General features: G+C 41.7%; 1 protein-coding gene across 12 annotated transcripts in view; it reads left to right on the top strand.

The window, feature by feature from the left end:
• The first annotated feature begins 5,694 nt into the window (after positions 1–5,694).
• The window catches only part of VEPH1 (ventricular zone expressed PH domain containing 1), a 95,238-nt gene continuing 77,877 nt past the window's right edge, over positions 5,695–23,055 (top strand). Inside the window, exons 1-7 of one of the 12 annotated variants that reach the window (XM_054074414.1) lie at positions 5,695–5,798; positions 8,696–8,892; positions 13,155–13,225; positions 16,880–17,055; positions 17,195–17,399; positions 18,789–19,080; positions 21,395–21,610. In XM_054074414.1, coding sequence (XP_053930389.1) covers positions 18,943–19,080; positions 21,395–21,610 — 354 coding nt within the window. In that variant the 5' untranslated portion in view covers positions 5,695–5,798; positions 8,696–8,892; positions 13,155–13,225; ... (1 more) ...; positions 17,195–17,399; positions 18,789–18,942. Of the gene's footprint in view, positions 5,799–8,695; positions 8,893–10,325; positions 10,642–13,154; positions 13,226–16,879; positions 17,056–17,194; positions 17,400–18,788; positions 19,081–21,394; positions 21,611–23,055 lie in introns of those variants that run through there. The other 11 variants (XM_054074408.1, XM_054074409.1, XM_054074410.1 and 8 more) reach the window with 11 other exon arrangements.

A 23,055-nucleotide genomic window follows, 5' to 3' on the forward strand; every position in this document is an offset into this window, starting at 1 on the left:
GGATCATCTGTTATTGATGGGCAAGAGCATAGAGATTTGGAGAATTTTCAGTAGCAGACTTGTTGCAGGAACAGGTTCTGTCAGGTGCCTTCCAGTGGTTTTGGCTGGGATGCTCAGGTGGTGCCTGTTACAGAGTCTGCTAATGTGTCTCCTCACCTGTGTCTGCAGAATTGGGTCTTCTGGCTGGTGTGGAAAAGAAGAGAGCAGGCTGAAAGGAGCTGCCTGTGCTGCAGGAAGGGCTGGCATGATGGTGGGATGGCAGGAGACCACTTGGGACACCTCCCTACTGCCTAAAGAGAAGCCCTCTCTGTGTAAGTAACTCACGTGGTACCTAACGCAGAGCTGGATGTAAACCTGAAGCATGCAAGGGCAGTAAGTAGAGAGACCATGTAGGGGACTGGAGAGGACAATTAATCTCTAAATGCTCCCCGTGACAATTTATGAAGGCAAACAAGATTTGAGCAAACAGGTAATGGATCCTAAACATATTTGTGCTCTGAGAGCACCGATTGGCCTTGGTGGCCCTGACCAGCTTCAAGTGCTCAGGGCACTAGTTCAGCTCAAATTGGGTCCCTCAGTCCTGGATAGACCTCAGACTGGTGCTATGATCCTATATAGGGATCCTATATGTTTATATAGTGTCCTGGATGGACACTATAGCTTGCATCCAGTCCTGTTTCCTGCATGCACTTGGGACTTATGCTGTCACCTTGCCACCAGTCCTATCTCTGGCTTGTTTCCTTTTGCTCCTGCCTGGACTTCCCGGCTGTATCTGGGACTTGGTTCACTGCCTGACTCTCCTGGGACTGTTGGTGGCTGGAGTTGCCTGCATCTAGTGATGCTGAGTGTGTTCAGACCTTGAGAGACCGATCCGGACGGCGAGGGCACTGTCTGTGCTGAGACATCTCCCTGCTCGTGGCCTGCCTTGCTTCAGGATGCTGAAAACAGAGGGTTTTCAGTATTTTTATTATTGGAGTCAACCTCCCCGTATCGTTAAATACGCGAATGTAAGTATGCTGATGATTAGGTACAATTTGTTGACCTCAAATGAGTTAATACATTTAAAAATACAGAACATTAATCGTAAGGAAAAAGGAATAAAGTAGTGATTTCTATGTGGAAAAGAAACATAAAAATACCCCCAAAATCATTCCAGAGACTAGAAAACATTTTCAGAAGTAGCGGTCGAAATTCATAGGTTTATCCAAGGCAGTTGCTGTCTCCATGAAATGAATCTTCTATGTCATGAACTGCATTTTATGACATCTGCTTAAAAAAAAGTGAATAAAGAGAGGATAATGTGGTGAAAGACAGCCAATTATTTCATAAATGTAGACTACATTAAAAAGTGGTGTACAACATTATATATTTATGGATAGTTTTGCTCTGCTGTCACATAACAAAATGAATAATTCATTAGTCCAAGAACTTGTCATTAAGTGAATTTGTTGCCTTGCCATTAAAATAAAAAAGTCCTTAGTCTGTATATATGCATGACATTAACCCTCTCCTGGGAGCATAATGTAGGGTGGGTAAAGGTACTACTAGACTCAAAATTTGAAGTAGATTTTATGACGTTTAAGGTGAAATAACGCTACTGAAATTTATCAGAGAGATTTGAAGACATTCACAAAGTTTTTTACAGTCTTTTTCTGTTAATGAGATGTGGGAAATGGAACTGATATTGGATATTATTTAGACAAGAAAATGTTGTTCATTTTTACCCTTTCTAACCAAGTAGAAAAGAATGTCTTTGCAAGAATTAATGTGAATGTGGAACTGGAGAAGATTTATCATCAGAAGACTTCCAGGTAAGACTGACAGTTCTGTTTGATCAATTTTAACTCTAGAATACCAATCCATTTCTCTTGTAAGTCACTAGGTATTACAATACCAGTATTATTTACATCTTGTAGTGCAGTTGAGTCCACTGGTAACAGCCATGACTTTTCCCTGTTAGTGGCTGCTTATATGGTTCTAAAGCCTGATTCTCAGAAGTGGTGAATAAAAACATTTGAAAACAACGTGAGGAATGCTGAACCGGTGTCTACAAAAGTTTATTGAGAATTTTGGTGGCTTGTGAGCCGTCAGCGTGCCTTTGCACCAGAGGCAGATGCCAGCGCCCTAGGCTGCCTTAGGCAGAGTGTTGTCTGTGGCTCAAAGGATGCTTCCTCACCATTCATAGCTGGTGAGATGTTTTTGAAGTGCTGGGTCCAGTGCTGGGCTCTCCAGAACAAGAGAGTTTGGCAAAGAGCTGTGAAGATGATTAGGGCATAGGAGCCATCTGATATAAAGGGAGAGGCTGAGAGAGCTGAAACTGCATTACCTAGAGAAGAGAAGGCTCAGGGAGATCTTATCAACCTGATGGGCAGGAGTGAAGTGAAATCCTCTCAGCAGCATCCAGTGACAGGACAGGAGGCAGTGGGTACAAGTAGAAATATAGGTAGTTTCAGTTAAATGTAAGGAAAGGCTCTTTTATGGTGGGGCAGATCAAACACTGGAACAGGTTGGCCAGAGGGACTGAGTGCTCTCCGTCCTTGTTGAAGTCCAACTGGAAGTGCCCCTGACTGGCCTGCTCTGGCTGACCCTGCTCTAAGCAGGGGATTGGACTAGGTGATCACTGAAGGTACCTTCCAGTCTCTGCCCTGCTGTGATTCTCGGACTCTGTGAAATTGGGCAATGAATTATTAAACAGAATGAGACTGTTACTCATATGGTTAAGGTTGAGTCTGAGAACCTGTTGACCTGGGACCTCCTAATGATGTCACTGAAGTCCATGGTATCTGCCTCTAGTTTGTATGTGTTTCAACCTTTTTCCATGTCTTTTGTTAATTCTTGTTCTTCCAAGAGAGAGGAACATCTATTTACAGTCTGATGAGGGAGACTAAAGGGGCAATCTAACTTGACAGTTAGGAGAAAATTATATTTATAGTTAAAGCCAGTTAGACTGGATCTGGGAATTTCAAGCCCCAGCCTAAATTCTTGTCTTGTCCCATGAGTCCTGCTTAGGAAAAAATAGAAAACCCTAATACAGTTAGATGATAATGGAACTGTTTTGGTGTTGAACCTTCCAAGTGTTCCACAGAGTTCTCCATGTGGATGCATGTGATGAGTTTGCCCCTTTCAAAAGCAAGATTAAACTTATCTGAAATACCATTTATCTCAGAATGTGTTAATCTGATTTTTTTTTTCTATTTTCTCCTTTTTCTCCCTAATGTAATTGACAATGAAATTGAATCAGTTTACTACTGAGATGGACTTGAAAGGTGAAGACTGAATTTTCTGTTACTTGATTTTTAATGCAATATGTACACCTCACTATTTGATAAATTCAGACCTGCTGGGGAAACTGGGAACCACATTTTGAACACAAAGGATCAGGTGTTGACTTATGTTATAGGGGCTCTCGGTTTAAATTTTCAGTTTATGAGAGAAAAATGGTTTCTCTGCAATATGTTTTGAAAATTCAGGGAGTCATTTTCATACTGGAGGCTCTGCTGTAGGCTGTGTGTCACATCTATGGAGCAGGAAGTTCTCAGGCTAAGGAAAATCCCTAAGGAAAAAGATAGTAAGTATAGTGGTACCACCCCAAAAAACCTCAACCCCACAAATAAAAAACCAGACTAACAAAAAATAACCCACAAAAAAATGAGGTCATGAAAACTTTGTGAGGCAGATTTTGGTCAGGCCCTGTCTTGAGGTTAAGCCAAGTGAATGGGACATGGAAAAGCACCAGGCACAAGGTGTGAAATTGCCAGCTGTGGCAGATAATGGTGTTGGAAGCTCACACCTTAAGGGGATGAGGAGGATTGCATTGCACTGCTGGCTAAGAGTGGACATGGGGAAGGTAGTCAGACCTCCCAGGTAATGTGGAGGGAGTACTGGGCAACCTTCTGGGAGCATTCTCTAGCAAGGCCAGCTGCATAGAATAATAGAATGGTTTGGGTTGGAAAGGACCTTAAAGATCATCTAATTCCAACCCCCCTGCCATGGGCAGGGACACCTCCCACTGGCTCAGGCTGCTCAAAGCCCATCCAAGCTGGCCTGGAACACCTCCAGAGATGGGGCAGCCACAACTTCACTGGGCAACCTGGGTCAGAGCCTCACCGCTCTCATAGTGAAGAAATTCCTCCTAATATCTAGTCTAAATCTTCCCTTCTCCAACTTCTAGCTGTTCCATCTTGTCCTATCTAGACACTGTGTCTATAAAGCTGTGTAAAACTGAGTTCACCTGGGTAACAGCAATGAAATACTGGGTGGAAACACCCAAGGCAGAGGAAGGGAGGGGAAGAGGATGGCTATGGAACAGGATAGGGGGCTGATAAAGCACATGGCTGGAGGGAACTTGTTGGCAGCCTTGTGTGTGATAACTGTGGCTGGTGTAGGGTTATAAACCAAATTGGTTGTGCCGAGAATGCCACAAGGGTCAAAGCTGCTTTTGTGTCAGGGAGCTGGGACAGGGAGCCTTCATCTGTGTGACACCTATGTGGTCAGAGAGACATCCTGGTACCCTGCTGGTGCCCAATCCAGGCTTGCAGGCATCAGCAGCCACCTAGAGCTGCCGTATGGCTCAGGTGCCCTGTGGAAATGGGCAAGAAGTTCCAGAAAAATAGAGTCCAGAGGAGATTGAACAAGAATGAAAAAGACAAGAAAATATGAGAAGAGGGAGAAGCTGAAAGAGTTGTTCGCTCCAAAAAGACATGTTTCAGATGGCAAAGAATCATAAAGTCAAACACTGTAACAAGACAGTGATCTGTTGTCCTCTGTTTCTAATGGCGTAGGAAGAAGTCTCTGGCAACTGAGTAAATTCCTAATTAAGAAGTGTTGAAAAGCTTTGCTTAGGGAAGTAAGATCAGAACAAACATCAGATGTGCCTAGACTTGACAGCTCTTGCCTCAGCAAAAGGAGGGAGGTTAGATAATCTCTTGAGGACTTTCCAATCCTACATTTCCATGGCCTTATGCTCACTGTTTTACACAGAGGCTTTTTTCTACAAATCTAGAAAACAAAACTTTGTCCTGGAAAGGCATTTACATAGCCATATTAATATTGATATGAATTTATTTCAATAACTTGCCCCATGGGGTTCTGCTTTTCTTTTTTTTTTTCCCACTGACTGGTTTCCTTAAGCCTTCAAGTAACTGCCACTACTTAGCTCTGATCCATTATAGAAATCAGAGTTTCTGATAGAAGTACTTATCCTCTTGTTTGTCTTTCAGAGCGTTGTGCTCATCTGTGAGGTATAGTGTTAAAGATGGTAAGCTTATTAAGCAGCTAAACACATGTTTTAGTGCTTTTTAAATCCTGGCTCTTACTGTGGCATATATCCATAGCCAAGAGGAGACCCTGTGCACCAGAAAGGTGCGAGCACATTGTTTCAGTGTGTACTGCTGCTCTTTCCTGTGAGTTAGCATAAATGCCTGTAATTTTAAATGTGGATCTTTGGTACGGCTTATCTGGTTTCATTAGTAGCTTCAGAGGGTAAGTGTTTAATATTAATAATCACCGTTAGCCTATAGACATAATTAGGATGGGAAACAGCTGGATGCTGTGCAGAACCAGCCTTGGCTGCAGACGCTGTGTCTTTGCAGCAGGCATGCCCCGATTGCTGAGCTCTTAATTCGTGGCAGCTGAGAACAGCACGTCCTCATGGTTACTTATCAATACTGCTTTTCCTTCCTGCTTCTAGGACCCTTTTAAAGGCTTCTGGCTCGTAACCAGGAGCACCAATTGGAACGGTCTCTTGTGGTCAGGCAATTTTACATCTGCGTGAGAATAGCTGCTTTTGCTCTCCTAGGGTAAGTTGTCTTGACTTCTGCTCTTAGGGACAGAATACAAGGGTTACTTGGGCTGTCATCAACAGTTTAATTCATTTGTCCTGGCTGTCCTTAAAAAAACTTTTGCTTAAGCCCGATGCACATTCAAGCCGTTTGGGTATTACAAAGTAGGAAAAAACAAACAGAAACTGAAGAAGTGAAAAATACAGCCGAGCTGTGAAAGGACTCCTCGATTTGCAGAGCTTGTAACTCCAGTGGCACAAATCCAGCGCTCAATATTCTGCTTAGTACAGTATATAAAAACTCAGTGGTGGAGTTATGCAGCTCAATTAGCACAGTTCATAAACTATGCAGCTCAATTAAGAAAGCCCTGTACGTGGGAAACAAAGTGAATGGAAATAGATGCCTGAAGTAATAAAATATGCAGTTCAAGTGGAAAATTATGCAGGTGGTTAAGGAAAATGTTATCTGATCCGCAAAATGTGAATGGGAGAGTGTATGTGCATGTATGTGCATGTATGCAAAAATAGATTGAGTGTGTCTGCAGTTTGTTCACCACAGCAGGGGAAGCTGGGGAGTGTCTAAAATATTGTTAGATGGACCTGTAGTGATGTTTGTTTGTAGCCTGCGAGTGTTCTGGAGCTGTTGCCAAAAAAGCAGTGGCTGTACCGAAATGAGTATGCAAACTTTTTCTATTTCTGCTATACTTTATCAACAAGATGGCACCTAGATGCACAGCAGATGTTGTCTTTTGTGATGCAGATGAGCCGTTTGGAGCAGTGCAGCTGATAATGAGCTCTGTGTATTGTTACAAGATAGGGCTGCCAGGCAATATCCACCTACGAACTCTACTAACAAACAGCTACAGTGCTGAGGCAGGGCCTGGCCCCTCTGAGACTAAGGGTCAAATCCTATAGTTTTTAGTCTTCATTTGGGGAAAACCTCTTCTAATATCAACAGGGGCTTTGCCTTTGTCTAGGACACAGGATTTGGCCTCTAGAAACAAATAGCTATTCTGAAAGAGTCAAATGAGATTGCTGCGTTTTGCCAGTAATTGGAATATAAGCAATACTTAGTAAGGGGGGGAAATGAAAATAGTTAGAAAATAGGTTTGTTAATTAATAAGGAATTTGAAAGAAATATTAGGTTGACATCTAACATTTTTTATTTGACAGGACAGTTTATGATCCTGAGTAATCCACTTAGTGTTGGGCTGCTGCCAGTCAAATGCATGGCCCAGAAATGCTGCTTGTTATCTGGTCCATATAGAAACTAAAGATTACTTCACAAATGTCTGTGTCACTTTCCTCTTCTTCATCTGGGACAGCAAATGGGCGTAAGGTTACATGAGGAAATACCTACTTGGAGAATGCAAGACTAAACCCTTGTAATGATGTCAGGAGTCTCTCCATTAACTCCAGAGGGCTTTTGAGAGGTTCTGTTATTTCTGGGGTTAAATATTTCCTCCTCACAGGAATGGAAACATCAGGATATGTTATCTGGAGGGAACAAAAAATCAAATTGAATGTCTGCTCTTATGGTAGAAGAAACATTGCATCCAGTTCTGCAATTCTTGGATGCAGTTCCTAGTATGTATGTAAAAGATGTAGCTGTGAATTGGTGCATTTGATAGATAAAGAACTTGTTTACATGGGAAATGCTTTCCTGTTCCTCAAGGTATTTGTATCCTCACTGACCTCCTTAAGCATTCGGAGGTATAACCTGTAATTTCTGTACACTTCTTGGTTTTCGATGGCTGACTCCTGCTGTACAACAGATTTTTGGCATCAAGACAGACTGCAGAGGCATAAACCTGTTTTTTCCAGAAGCTTTTTATGTTAGTAGGCTGGGTGGAGGTTGGATTTTTATGAATACCCTAAATTAAAGAGACTCCAGCTTGACTGTGAAATTAATAGAGCTATCAAAAAACACACTGTCATTATACAACAATTGTTAATTATTTACAAGCAAACTTCTGCAAGAACATTATTGTAGCTGTCAGAATTGTCATTATTAAAATTAAAACGCTTTGTCTGAGTAGAAGGTAACATGATTCATTTAAGCTAAATGCAATGAGTATGGAATATTCTGTTTCTCTTCACCAATTTGTTGAAGAGAGAACAGTAGCATGTCACTTTCCTAACAACGTTTGTTTTAAGAAGTATAACAGAATAAATATTTTCAGGGCTTTGTTTATAAAGGACATAAATTGACTGTTGCTATATAATAAAAGTTTCAAAACAAGTCTTTTTCTAGGATGGGAAAAACTGTTTTCATAAAGGAAATTCTCCTTTTTGAATAGTAAAATGTATGTGAAAATCTTTTTACCTTCTTATCACAATATCTTGGCTTGCCTTATTATCACAGCGTATTGTTTGCCATGTGCATTATATGCTTGAGTTGCGAGTTGCTCAAGTGTTCTTTGCTGCTTTTGATTTCATTTGTCTTTCCAAGCCTATCCTGGTCCAGTGGTAATTTCTTGATTCTCTGTTTCATCAATTATGATTTTTATAACCAGCAAGAGGAAAGTTGGAGAACTTTTAAGACAACTGTGCTAGGTGGCTTGAATCAGTCTTTCTGCTATATTTTTTCACACACCACCTTGCGTTAGCTGTGATTTCACTGTCTTGGTGACATTAATGCTTTATAGCAATGAATCCATCAGTGAAAAAGCAGAAGCGAAAGGACTGAGGTGTGACTGTGTCAGGGTTGTAGAGGTTTGCTGCCATAGCAGACCTCAGCAGGGAGCGTTCAGATTGGAAGGGATCGAAGCACCGAGATTGGAAAGGGCCACCTCACTGTGTCTCTCCATGGTAGTGCCATCAAGTGTTCCTTTCAAAAGTTTTTTGGGTTTCTCACTGATCCTTTGCTGCTTTATATTCCCTTGCCTATTGTCGGTTTTCTTACTGAATGTACAGGTGATTCTGGGAGCACAGCACGTTCACCTCAGAGTAAGAGGAACCCCTTTCTACTGCCCTCCTCATGATGTTAAAGGAACGGCTTGTCTGAGAAGACAGACAACATGGGTCTTATCCTTTCAGCATGGTTATCAGAAAAGCTTTTCCATGTAAGTCTTCCGAGGACTGTTATCATCCACAAGTGCAGTTGTGTTTGAGTAAGTACAAAACCAGTTTGTGGTTCTACTTTTCCTTCCACATGAAAAATTAAAAGATTGTCAGACACAGGGGAGAAATGTTACTTTGTTTGCTGTAAGAAGGCAAAAGTAGGCTTGCAGTGGTTGAAGGAATCCACCTCTTAATTCCTGCTGTACAATGACTTAAGTAGTTATTGGATGCAGAAGTAAAATCCAAGGCCCTCATTTATGCTCTAGTTAGACCATGCTGACTTTTGAAACTTTTTGGGAAAAAAAAAAATCTCACGTTTAGAAAATGATTTTTTAGTGTGAAAATATTTATGTTCTGCTGTCAGCTTGCAAGTTTTTTTTACAGTCTCATAGAGGTAGGAGAGAAGCCAGCAGTTTTCTTTATATACATATGAAGTTAAAAGGGAGATGTAGAGAACATAGAATTGCATTTTATTTAAAAAACACCAAAGACTTTCTTGTCATCATTAAAAGTGTGTTCACGCACCATTAATTTTGTATTTGGTTGTAGAGGCCATGCTGGAGTGAACTGAAGCAAACAAAGCTATTTGGAGGATTTGCCATCAAAACTAAGGACTTGTATGACAGAATGTATATTCTATGGAACAGACTTTTAAAAACTGTATGATTTCTAAATCTTTTCTGTGTTGTGAAAGAACAAAAGCTCCAACAGGAATGGTACAAACACGGCTCCTCGTTTTCTTTGGGCAAACAGTCTTTCTTTTCTTCCAGCAGCTGGCTAAGAGTGCTTGACCTTACCCTTTGGTGCTCTGAGAGTTGGTTGATGTGATATTACTTTGGCTGTTATTAGAAAATGAGTGCTGGGACACTCCCAGTGCAGGTTTGCTCCTATGCTCTCCCAGGAGAGGGGACATAGCCAGTATCAGTTCTGTCAAAGTCTTTCAGGCCTGTGTGTAGGGTAGGCTCTAGTTACAATTGGTTTGTTGGGAATCTGGAATTTATTTATCAAAGGAAAGTTAAGGGGAAAAGTATATAGACGTGCTTAATGTGGAAAGAAAGCATGTTCTGCTTGCATGGAGAATGCTGCCAGAATGATTTAAAAATCATTTTCTCACTACGGCTGCCAAGCTTTGGAGGTGTAGATAGGTAGGTGTAGGTTGAGGTAGGTCCTGGGCAGTGGTTCCACCTGGACAGCTACGCTTTCTAAGGGCTGGCTGAAGTTCTGTGATGGGGTGAGATGCAATGGGTGTCAACTGAAAGGATGCGTTTCCTCCAGTGTTCTATTTCTTCCTGATTTTTCTTTTGGCTAGTGGTCTTCCAAAGAGACTGAAAGGATCCAGCCTGCTCACCAGCTTCTGAGAAGAGGCCCCATAAGTAATATTAACTTCAGCAATTTCCTCGTTACTCTTAAGTTATTAATTAACTGAATGTAACCACTGGCTGTTGATAAATCCTTTTAACTAATTCAAATTCCATATCAAGCTCAGAGCATTTTCACTCAAGCTGCTGCTGAAGTTAAGCTTGGTGAAGAATTAGTTCTCATCTGGTTTTGAGTGCTGGAGTTGGGGAAAATGGAGAGAAGATATTTGTTTGCTTGATTCCACATGACAACTCCAGGGTAACTGAATAGACTGTACGGTTGGTTTGACAAGGCTATGCACCGAGCCAGCAGCCTTGCATACCAGAGGCAGGGGGATGGAAGGGGGACTGACAACTGTAATGGATTTTATCGGAGTTTTTCTAAAGAGCGACAATTTGCCTTCAATTATTAATGTTTTTCAGAGGTTTCTCTTCTGAGAGGTATGAATAACTAACTTAAATAATAAGTTTTCAATAACGAATAAATTACTGCATGGAAAGAAGTTGAGTAGCTGATGCAAATATTAAATAATAGAAGAGGTTTTTGAGTGTGTAGGAAATGTAGTCTTTAATAGTGTGATTGTTACTGTTCTTTCTGTGAGTGCAGGAGCTGTGGTTATTATATGTACAAACACATAACCGTGGTGTTTGTGAAGAATGTTGTAAGTTAACTGGAGTGCCACAGAAAGAAAAGGCAGTGCCTGCGTGTTGTGGTGTGTGACAGCATGGACGTTAATCCTGTAGGGCTCTCAACTCATCCTGGGGTTTGAATGGGTTTCACTTTCCTCCGCACACTCAGCAGGCACTTTGTGCCCTGTGCTGCAGAATTATTGCCTTGCGTGAGGGTAGTTTTGGAAATGCAGGCTAGGGAAGCCATTGGCCCTATTCAAATGCACTGAAGAGAAACTAGAGTGGATTGCCAGGTACCTGGGAGAAACCTTAGGAGTTCAATGATTGTTCAGTGACTGCTATTTCAGGAGACTTTGAGGGACTTTGAATTTATTTGTTTCTCTAGTCCAGTTTTCACTTCTTGAATGGCATTCTTAGACACCCTATCCTGTAGTACCTCGGGCTTCATTCCATTTAGTTTTCCCCTCTCTTTAGACAGAAATATGTATTTATAGATTTTGTAGAATTTTATGACAAGTTCTTTTGTAACATCACTACAGTCTTGAAAATTTGTCACAGATATGAAAGCTCATTAAGCAACACTTGAATATTACCGGCTTTTGACATGTCAGTGCACTGGTATTTGTTAGATGAAGGAATGTGTTCTGTATATTGGCAGTGTGCTCTTTATTTTAGCATAATATTTTAATATCATGAAGATAGATAGAAATTGAATTCCTACAAAGCTCACTTACCGATGTTAAAAAACATGTTAAGTCTTATGAAGTGTAATGTATAGCATTGATGTGTTCTGAAACAGCAGTCAATTATAAACCTTTGATTTCTTACATACTGAAAATTGTAGGAAACAGTCTCGACGGCATATAGGTGATCAAGTAGATGTATAAAAAACAAAACTGGTCAAGTTATGAGCTGTTTGCAAAAGTAGCACTTAACCAGTTTGTAAATACATTCTTACCACTCTGCATCAGTTGGGTTCTGGGTGGATTATGCAGCCAAAATTGCCTCACAGATCTGTGAAATCTGGTTCACCTAAAGCAGCGTCTGACCTGTTAAACCTGTGTATTAACCCAATTTAATGCAGAGGAGAATATTACGCTGGTTTACATGTCTAGGAAGAACACCGAACTGAGCATAGTAGTACAGCCCTGCTGTTTGGTGGAAGAGATGGATCTTAAAAGAGGCTGCATAATTTCTCTGATTATTTGTCAGTTGCCTCCAATAACAATATCTTTTCCGTGTGGATAAGAACTGGATGTTGAGAGCAAGTCAGTTCACAGCTCCCAGGACTGCAGCAAGGTGTTTCATTAGCAAAAAAACATTTTAACCCTAGCCTGATTAGTAGACTTCATAATTTATTGTTTCATTATCATGTTTAGCACAGCATGTATGGGATTGCTAGATGACATGAAGTGTGGAAACCTGTCATGACAGAAAAAAAACAGAGTGGCTTGTAGGAAACAATGGTTGTCTTGTGGGAAGAGTTTAAATGTATGCAGCTGATCCCATGGGAACTGCTGTGGTCTATTCACCCTGTGTGAAAATGATGCTCTTTCAATATAATCTTTAATCCTTTTCTTTCACTGAAAAATGTGAGAACTTTATTTAAAAGTTTTGAAAGAGTGCTTTATTTTAGTCAGTAACTGCTTTTCAAACATAAAAATAAATCAAATTATTAGTTTAACTTGGGGGCTGGAGGGAAGTTCCCTGAAATATCTAGCAATATTCTGTTCCTGTACTGCATATGTGAATATTCTTGGGGAAGTTTCAGGCTGAAAATAACCAGGAAATGTGCCCTGGCTTTCTTTTTTTCCTGGATGGGCACATGTGGGGAAGGAGGCATCCAGCAGTCTTGGAGATATTACAAACTTCAGTAACTATTTGAGATATGTTTATTCTAATTCCACAAAACAAATTTTTCCTGTAATACAGCGGGGAAGGATTTCAAGAGAAGGGAATATGCAGAATAAAAGTTTGCTTTGAAGATGATTCTAATCTTCCTCCTGTTCATGGAAAAGTAAAATAAAACTAAGTGTGCAGTTGTTGAAAACATTTGTCCCCACCCCCAGAGAGAAGTGAAATCTAAACTTCGCTTTGTTCAATTCATGCATGTGTGAATAACACCACAAACTCCCACAGGGTTTAGTTGAGCTGCTGTCCTGTTTGTTTTTTTACGGGACCATGTCCTAAATATTAAACTCCATTTGGTGAAATACAGAGTCATATTCCTGGAGGTATCATGCAGCAGATATTTTACAGTCTGCACACAGAGTGTTGAAAAGGCAAAGAGTTACTAATACTGTTTTGCTTTTGCTTTCCTATAGCGTCTTTCATCCAAGGCATCCAAAGCACTTCATAGAACCCAGTGTATTAAGCATGGCAACATATCTGCGAGGTAAGGAAATTGATTTTTATTTTTTTTTCTTTGCCTTTATATAGATAGAGTAGTCAAAGCTTTGGGCTGTGATTTGCCCCAGGTCACCATGGTGCAGCGAGACCTCTGGCCTCCCAGTCCTGTATCACAAGGCTCTTCATTTAAGAGGAATTCTCAGATCACCTTCCTCTCCTGTGTAGTTTACATGACACTTAAATCTACGTTACTTTTTTGAACCTGCAGCTCAGTTTATACCTTTCAGATTTTTTTCTGTAATATTTCAGAAAGTGAATATTACCTTTTGTTTATGAAAGAGCTTTTGCACCTGTGGTAGCTTGGTTGTTTAGTGCAGAACAAGAAACACCAGCTGGAGGTGCACCAGTTGGGAGATGTGCTGCAGCATTTGAGGAGGACCATGCATGGTGCCCATGGCAAACAGGGTGTTACGGATGAGAATGTGGTTTGGGAAGTGCCGAATGAATTAAGTAACGTGACCAGGTCCCACCTCAGAGCCATGGCTGTGCACTGGGCTTGGAGCATCAATTGTCCTCGGCACATCTCCAGCACGGGATGGTTTGTACTCACAGCCTGCTGTCTCTTGATGTATTCCACTGCAACTGGCTGGTGGCTTTGAGAGCCTGCAGGGGCTACCCTGGATGATGATGGGTTATTGATTTGCTGCAGGGGTGAGTTAGCTCAAGACTTAATACTGTGCATGCTTAACCTCCTTCTGAAGTGCAGTGTTATGAAATTCACATGCGAGATTGATTCAACAGTATAGTAAGGTTTTAATTGCCTCTTTGCAGTGAGCAAACTAGAAGATACTGTGAGGTTCATTAACGTGAACTCTAGATGGCCTGCGTTCCCTAAAATTCCTTAAATATTATAGTGAGGGTTTTCCCGATTTATGTCACTTAGTATGGAAGTGGATTAACAATATCTTTGCACTGTTCTTGGAAGGCAGCAGTTTATTTTGCAGTGGGATAGCACCATCTGGTAGAATCAAGCAATGATACTTTAACTTCAAGTCTTATGAAAGCTGAGGAAATTATTCTAATTTCTTGTAGAATTTCCTTCACTATAAATATAAAAATTTTTATCCTCTCCCCTTCCTCTTTGATTTAAAAGGTTGTGCTGGGGTTTTTTTTTTTTTCCCTTGTCCTTCTAATGTCATTCTGCAGAATCTGAGTTCCTGATGAAACTGTAAGACTCAGTCTTTTAGCTCAAAGTTCAATTGGCTTTTGGATGCCCTTAGGTCCAACTGCCCTTTTACATGGAATTTTTGTTGTTAATCTTCTATTATTGGGGGAATTATTTTGCAAACAGACCAATTCAATTGCTTCAAGCTCTGAAACCTGTCAGGCTAGCTTTTATTCTGATTGCTTCTGATAAGGAGCTTTGGTAAGAATGCTGTGCCTCCAGCAAGTTGAGAGACTCACCTTGGAGGGGAACGGCTTCAAGGTCCCAGGGAACGAATGGCTCTTTCAGCTTGTCATGAAAAGGGAAACTAGGTGTTGAAAATCAGAATGGAAACTTTGAATTAGATGTGGAACTGCACTGCCAACCAGTGGAAATGGCTTGGGTTATAAGCTGAGTCTCTTTCTCTGCATAATGATGACTTGAAGCTCATTACAAGAGCTGGACTTGCTGCTTTGCATCACGTGCTTTGACTGTGGAAGGTATGGATCCCTGCTGCCAACCTCCACCGATGCTGTACCCATGGGGAGCCATGTAGGTTATAGAGACTTCGGCAAGACCCTTTGCCTCTCTTCCATTGCTTGTGTACGTGGGACACAAACAGAAGACTCATCCGTCTCAGATGCCAGTCTGCCAGATAGAGGACCTCTGTCCTATCTGAAAGAGAAGATACTGGTAGGTGATGTAGAGTCAAGCTGAGGACACATCTCGGGAACCATACTGTGAAGCAGTTTATCATCCAACCTGACCTTTTTAAAAACAGAATAGTGAAAAAGACAGCATTTTAGAAGACACGTCTTGTGCTTTTCATTTTCCTCAGTGCTAGCTACCTATTAGTAGGAAACAGTACAATCTTATAGTGGGCAAGGAGATTCTCAAAGGACAATTCTCTCCTTTTAAGACCTATGCAAGAAACCTATTTTCAGCACTGTTACATAATGTAAGTATTAAGAAAATTTACTGTAATTCTGTTTCAGAGAGCTTACAGTAAGTAAATATTTTTCTATATTGTCTGTAGTGTTGTCTTTAAAACTTACATAAAGAGTGTCTGTTCGTCAGAGAGAAGGGCCTTTCTGAGCAACTCTTCTTCTGCAGAAGCACATGGAGCAGGGTATCATTTGCAAAAGGCCATGAAGGGGCTGCTGTGTTTCAGTGCCCCTGATCAAAGGGAGGGTTCAAATGGATCTTCGTTCAGAGAGCTTTTTTCTAAATTATGTGTGCAGATTTTGTTGTGCTATTGATGAGAGTAATGTTAAAAGCCAAAGAAAACTTCAGACCCTCTTTTGTATTCACGTGAAGTGTTCCAGAATGATAACATTTATTCCTTTGGACAGAATACCTTATAGCAAGTTTGTTCACTTGTTCTTTTTCTTTCCAACTGTGTGAGCTTACCGAGGTTTTTTTTGCCTTCTTCCCAGGGAAGGATAGCTTTCCACTAACACAGAGGGTTCTGTTTTCTCTATTGAAAACAACTGCCCTGAAGTGGAGTAGGCTTTGTATTCTGTCCTAGAAACAGAGTGTTTCATTCAGAGATAAGGCCTCTCTGCATTTGGGTTTCTCTAGTCACCTGACAGAGCCATTGGTAACTTCTAGGCTGCTTTAGTCTGCATTCCTGAGATGCTTTACTCCTGGCACTGCAATTAACACCTTCAGGTTCACTGCTTGCTGCCCGATTCCCCAGCTTTCCACTTGCTGTGCCCTTGGATGTTGCCTGGGGTAGCAGGAGAGCAAAGCAAGTGGTCACGCTTTGTGTCCAAGAACACAAGCTTGGCACCTGTGACCAGCATTGAGGATGTCGTTGTGGAATCACAAACAGGTAATAAATCAGTTTGACTCTCCCCCGTTTTGAACTTTTATTCTGGAATTTGAGAGTTGCTGAGTATGATGGGCCCATTCTCCTCCATGCTCACACCACAGCCTTCAGCTTGGTGGCTGATGCCATAGTGCTTGTTGGGAGGATGCAGACTGTTGTGCTTCAGGGTTTGCAATCTTGTCAGCTCTTTTCTGCCTCTGTCTCATTGCAAATAATCAGATGAAAAGTCCTGTGTAATGGTACTGATAGATTCGGGAAAAGTACGAAAAAAATGTTACAGTTTGGCTTGTGGCAGATCAAGTACAAGGTGCTGTGTATGCTGCTGAAATAGAGATTGTTTCATTGAGTAATTTCCAGAAGGCTCTCAGTGGTTTGTATTGGTTTTGCCCCTTCTTTGACATAGAGTAACCAGGATTAGGGATGCTCTGTATGTCACATGGTAACGATAACCCATCTAGTTTGTGACAGTGTAGTATTTGGTTCATCAACTCAGGAGAAGAACCTAGAGGAGTTGGCTGTGAATCCACATGGGCCATGTGGAAGACATGCTCTGTAGGTCTCTTCGTGGCCTCAAAATCAGTAAATGTTCTTTATGAGAATAAGTGAAGATAGAGAGAAGGTTTTCCTTTGTGACATAATGTTTGTGTTTTAATACGTGTTCTCAGGCCGAGCTGCACCTGGGTTAGATGCACATCTGCACAGCTTCCTGTAGGCCACCACGTGCTCCGACAGGCAGGTGGCAGCAGGCAGGAGCTCTTGGCCTGCTCTGATTGGCACGTGCCATCTGGGTGACTGTGGCTGTTTGCTGCCGTAGGAAGTTCATCTGATTCAAGCTTGCATGGTAAATATGGTGACAACCAAGTCCTTAATTTGTCATGCTTACCCAGCATCTGAAATTTTGTTTAGGTTGTTGCATGCCTAAATGTAAAAGACCTCTATACAATAGACATGTATACTGATGTATGTTTATGTCCATTCAGAAAGAAATTTTGATCCACAGAACAGCAACTAACAACAGCCTACTTCACAGTTTCTCTGAGTGATGCTGTGTTTATCTCCACACACTTCATGATGGACAAAATATTCATGATCTGGAAGATGATGGTGTTGAAGGAGTGAGGATGGACACTTGTGTACTAACAGATGGCCGACACGGATGCAGTTAAAAGCTAAAGGGAGCTTAAGGTGACTGTCAAGCACAGCTTGTTTGGGGTGAGATCGTTGAGCTGTGCAGCAGCTTCCCACGGAACAGAAGCATTCCCGTCTGTAACCTGCCCTTCCCTGTGCATCTGAGCTTAGTGAGAGCTATGCGCTACATCTCATGTGTCCCCTTTGGCTGGCAGAAGCAAAGTGTGCTCTGGTCACCAGTGTGGCTGCTGTGAGTGCTGGTGAATGTCCTCTGTGTGGTTCACCCCTTGCTCAGTAGGGACTCAAACAATGGACTTTTCCACCACTCTGCATCCCTTGCAGCTCTGCCTGAAGAGCTAGCAGCTCATGGTGGGCCCTGCAGTTAGGGGAGCAATTTGGGCCTTGATGGGTTTGTCATAATGAATGGCGCTGGTGGGAAAGGATGGAAGAAGTGCAGTACAGTCAGGAGTTGAGGGAAGAGGGACTGCCCTTGTCTTGTTCCTGCTGGAAGAACCATCATGGACACCCTTGGAAAACTTGGGGACAGACATTTGCTACCTACATGGATTTGTACCTGCTTTGCTGTAGGCCAAGGAGGTTGTCCAAGACCTGTGGGATGTTCAGGATCCTGTACTGTTGTTCCCTTCCTCATGTGCACTGAGACTGACCATGAAGACCCTTGCCTCAAATGTGCATGAGCAGGGGGACCCATCAGCAAGATACAAGTCCTGACGGTCTTGGAATAACGAATAGCACTTTTGAAATGTGGAAAAGCCAAGCCTCTTCTATAATTAAGGCAAAAATCTTCTCTTCAGATGCTTGAAACTCCAGGGTTTTGGGGTACAAGTGCAGGACTGTCATCTTTCACAAGTGTATGCATGGTGCCGAGCCCAGCCCCTCTTGGGGCTGTTAAATTCCCCAGCTGACAAGAAGAGCATAGTTTCACCTTAGCCAAGTGTTTGTTTTACATGAAAGACTGCAGAGATCATTTTGGCAACAAAACTGGCTGCTTTACTAAACAAAACCAGTTATCTTTTGAATCTTGTTAACAGTATATTTCTGGAGTCAAGACACAATAACCCAGAAAACCAAGGAAGCAGCTTCCCCTGCCTCCTCTAGCTCCTCCGCTCTGCTCTGACCACAGAAAGGCAGTTTGTAGTCCTTATCAGGTAGTGACAATTCTGCTCGGGTGATATGTATTGAAAAGAGAAAAACTTGTTCTTATTTATTAAAAGTTATGTCTTGTTTAGTTGATTTTAAGCTATTTAACATTTGAGGGCAAAAAAGGTCCTTCAGCATACAGTTCCTGGTACGTGCTTATGGATGTCCCTGATCAGGGTTTCCTGTGCGCTGCTTACTTACACCATGTAAAAAAAATCTTTGCTGAACGGTAATGTGACATCAATGCATTTGCTAATTCCCCTCTGCCTTTTTTTTTCATTTTAGATTGGGGCCAAGGAAGTCTTGAAATACACCCTAGGCTTAGTCTTTATATTAAATTGATCACTAGTCCACAAGATTGATTCTGTTCTATCCTCATCTGAGTCCTTCATGCACACGGTGCATGCAGAGGTCTGTCTGAGCGGCAGTGAATGCAGCCATGCATCATCTGTTTGGGCTGGTTTTGGCACAAAAGGACCTTTCGCGTGCAGGGGATCTTTTCTCCTTAGAGGATGCTGAAATCGAAGGAAGCCTCTCAGAAGCTCTTGAACAAATAAGAATAATTAGTTCATCTGCGGTGAGTGAAATGCTATCCTTCATTTTTCATGAGATTAAATGTATAAATAAAACATTAAAGACAGGTATATGCACAAGTTTCTAAAAAACTCAAGAATGCCAAGTAAAGTGTAAAAAGTATGGTAACCAAATCCAGTTCCCACTAGCTGGATTTCCTTTATAGATGTTTCAAGTTCATCTTTGCTATAATTCCTATTAAATAATTATTTAAGACATGCTAAATATTAACAGGAGTTTACAGATACACTGTATATACGCCGCAGAAACGGTTCTGAAAGATAGTAGGCTCACTGATTGTGGTAAACTCTTTAATACTGCTGTCCAAAAAAAAAGCTCTTTATCCTTCCTGCTTCCAATTTACTACAGGAAAAGGAAAATCTTTTTTGAGCCTTAGGATATTCAATTAGCAATGAGTGCATGTTCTCACAACTGCACTTTCTGGCACTTCATATGAGATGTGACTTTAGAAATCGGTTTTGGCAGTGTGCAAACCTCTGACTCTCAGAGCATTGATCACTGCGTTGCCGGCTGCAACAAGAACTGACTCATCCATCAGGACAGCTGCTGTAACCTGGCTTTTCTCTTTGGTCATGTCTTTGACAGCAATTACATGCGCACAGTCTTTCAGAACATTAATCAAGTTATTTTGGCCATCGCTTCTGCTGTTTGTGATGCACTTTGACTCGCCTAACTGCAGATTATCTGAAATTTTACACAAATTCCTCCTGATATCCTTTTTGAGAGAAAATGCCTGAATTTGCAGCAAATTGTTTTTACAAACACACCAGCTTGCACTAGGCAGATAAAGCATCCTGCAGAGACGTCTCTTACCTCTGAGCTGCTGAGCAGTGATTCCTCCCAGAAAGCTCTGGAGACGGGATAGCTGCTTCAGCTCTGTCCCAGCAGTCGGAATGGGACAGAGAGGGATGCATATGTCTTTTCCCCAAATGTGAGGATTTTCACAGCATTGTGAACATGACCACTCTGCTTTCTGTCTCCCCACACACCAGAGGTTTGCTCTTAGAATCATAGAATTATTAGGTTGGAAAATACCTTTGAGATCATCAACTCCAACTGTACTCATCTATTACTAAGTCATGTCCCCAACCACCTCATCTACTTGCCTTTTAAACTGCTCCAGGGATGGGGACTCCACCACCTCCCTGGGCAGTTCCAGTGCTCGATAACGCTTTCTGTGAAGAAATTTTTCCTAATGTCCAATCTAAACTTCCCCTGACACAGCTTGAGGCCATTCCCTCTTGTCCTGTCGTCACTTGGGAGAACAGACCAACACCCACCTCTCTGCAACCTCCTTTTAGGTAGTTGTAGAAAGCAATAAGGTCTCCCCTCAGCCTTCTCTTCTCTTGTGCTGCCCCAGCCAACAACTGCTAACTTTTTCGCCTCCTTATCAATAGGTAACCTGAAAGAAAAAGTGTGTTTTCCTTTTTTAACAAGTGCGTGGATTTTTCTGTCATGCCAAACACAGCTTGTAGAAGGCTCACTGCGAGTAAGGGCAGAGAATTGCTTTGTGACAGGTCCAGGTGTTGTGGCTCCTGCCTGTGATTCCTTGTACCACACTGCAGAGCCCCCAGGGCTGACTCTGCAGCTGTACTTCTATGAGCTTGTGCGGAGCTAAGCTGGCAAAACCAACGAGTTTTGATTAATATTTCAGTCAGCCTGTCACCTTCATTACTTTTTAGGGTGCACCAGCACAGGTTATACTAAGGGACGGTGACTGTGTATTTTGAGTCTTTTAGTTATTGCAAAGCACTGCCATTTCGTGTCCTTGTGGCACCTGTGTCAGTAATTATGGGGGATTACAGGATTTTGTGATAAACCCTGTTTAATTCACATTTATTCATGTTACGTTGACACTAATTGAAACTAACTGTTTACATCAGGGACTCAACATGGTGTGAAATATTGGGGACCTTGCATGCTGCTAAATATATTGTGGATATAACAGTTCCAATTTCAATCTTAGGAAGGTTATGGGAGAAGAGGCTGTGTGAGTGGCTCTGAGTTGTGCAGCTGCAATCACTGGTCGAGAAGGCCATGCTTTGGGACAGGCCACCAAAAATTGTTTGATAGCATAACCCATACCTTTCCAGTGGCAAGAACTATGACCTAAACCAGTGAATTGTCTATGGGATGACTAATTTCTCTGCTTAGTCACGCTAAATGTTTGTTGTAAAGGTGGAAGTGAGGACATGGATAGTGGGCAGTTAAAAAAAACTGCATGTCTTCAGGGTAATTTTGGGGAGACCTTGAAAAGAATGGGCATTCACTGGCAAACGCCTTTTCTTTTGAACTAGGACTATCAGACCAATGACAATGACCAGGCTGTGGTGGAAATCTGCATCACCCGCATCACCACTGCCATCAGGGAGACGGCATCCATAGAGAAGCATGGGAAAGCCCTTGTGGCTCTCTGGGAGTCATGCCTAGAGCACAACCTGAGGCCTTCTGGAAAAGACGAGGACACACCACATGCAAAAATTGCATCCGATATCATGAGCTGTATCTTACAGGTAAGACTGAGCCCGAAAGGAAGGGAGCGTGGTGCATTTATTGGCTGTTCAGTTTTGTCTTTTAAAAGGCTGTTGCACTTTGTTTTCTGAGGGTGCGTGGGAGTGGTTACATTTCTTCAAAACCAAGAACATGACCCCAGTTGTTAATGTATATTGTTACATGTATATATGGCATCTGTTGGAGTGAAGCAAAAGTTCTGGCAACTTTCTCATCTCTAGAAGTGTCTTAACTGTTTAGTGCCAGATTTCATTATCTTAATGCTCCATTATTTCATGCGAATACTAGTGTATGCAATGGCTTGTCTAAGCTTTCAGTTTGTGCTGTTGGCAATTGTGTGCCTAAACCAAGCTAGCTCATATCTCTGTGGTTTAGGGATTGCACTGAGTTGCAGATGACTTCAAGAAATGAGTTCATTGAAATGTAATGAGAAAGTTATAAAAGTACATTTACTGCTCCCTGAAACGGAGCTATTATCAGTAAGCTCCTTTGCAGAGAGAAGGCATAAAATGAGTTTTTATACAATACGTGAGGGATAGTTGAAGTAGTAATGAATATCTGACAGCTGGATTGAACCTCACAGCGTGTTTCTGATGATATTAGCAGCAGGGAGGTCTCCTAGGTTTGCAAACATCACTGTATCGTATTATTGAAATCTGTTTTTCATTGTCACCTTCACATTTTCATAAATGTGATATTTATAATGGAACAAATGAAACCTTTCTCCTTCCATCTAAATTAAAACCTTTTCTTAACTATTTTATGTTTATTGTAGGGGGGGAAAAAAAGCGTTCTTTGGAATTTTCTTAGGTCTTTTAAATCCTAGTCAGAGGGCCAAACCTTATCTTCCCATTCTTTCTGCATGGAGTCCTAGAATATAACTTGGAGGCAGAATTTGGCTCCTACTCAGTAGTGCTTCTCAGCCAAATAAAATGAGGCATTACGTTAATTTAAAGATGCTGCTATATAAAGCTCTATTCATTTTAAGGGCTTTTCTTGTTAAAGATGTAATCTTTAGTCACATGGCATTTGCCACAATGAGCTATCTTGACACCTAGGAGTGTCTGCAGCTCCTTCTTCCTTAGGGATTGATGGAAAGGGACTGTCCTGGAGCGGCTGCAGCACTACACTGTTTGGAAGGTCTATTGCCAGGAAAAAGCCTCATAGCTGCTTAAACTTAGCTATTTGCATTGGTTGAGTAGCACAGTGCAGCCTTAGCAAGGGTCAGTCTGGTTCTCCACGAGGCTAATGGCAAAGGCAGTTTCTGCTGGTGGAGACAGAGCTGGCCTAGGACACGACGTAGCAGGGTGTTGGAAGAGCAGATTTAGTTTTTCTTGGCTCTAAATTTATTTTTTTCAGCACAGCTTGAGAATGAGCACATGTTAAGTCTGGACTGCCTCTCTTTGCACTATTTTGTTGCTTTCTGAAACATCTGGATTCCAGTGGT

The sequence above is a fragment of the Cuculus canorus genome, chromosome 9 (genome assembly GCF_017976375.1).
Source record: "Cuculus canorus isolate bCucCan1 chromosome 9, bCucCan1.pri, whole genome shotgun sequence".
Lineage (NCBI taxonomy): Eukaryota > Metazoa > Chordata > Aves > Cuculiformes > Cuculidae > Cuculus > Cuculus canorus.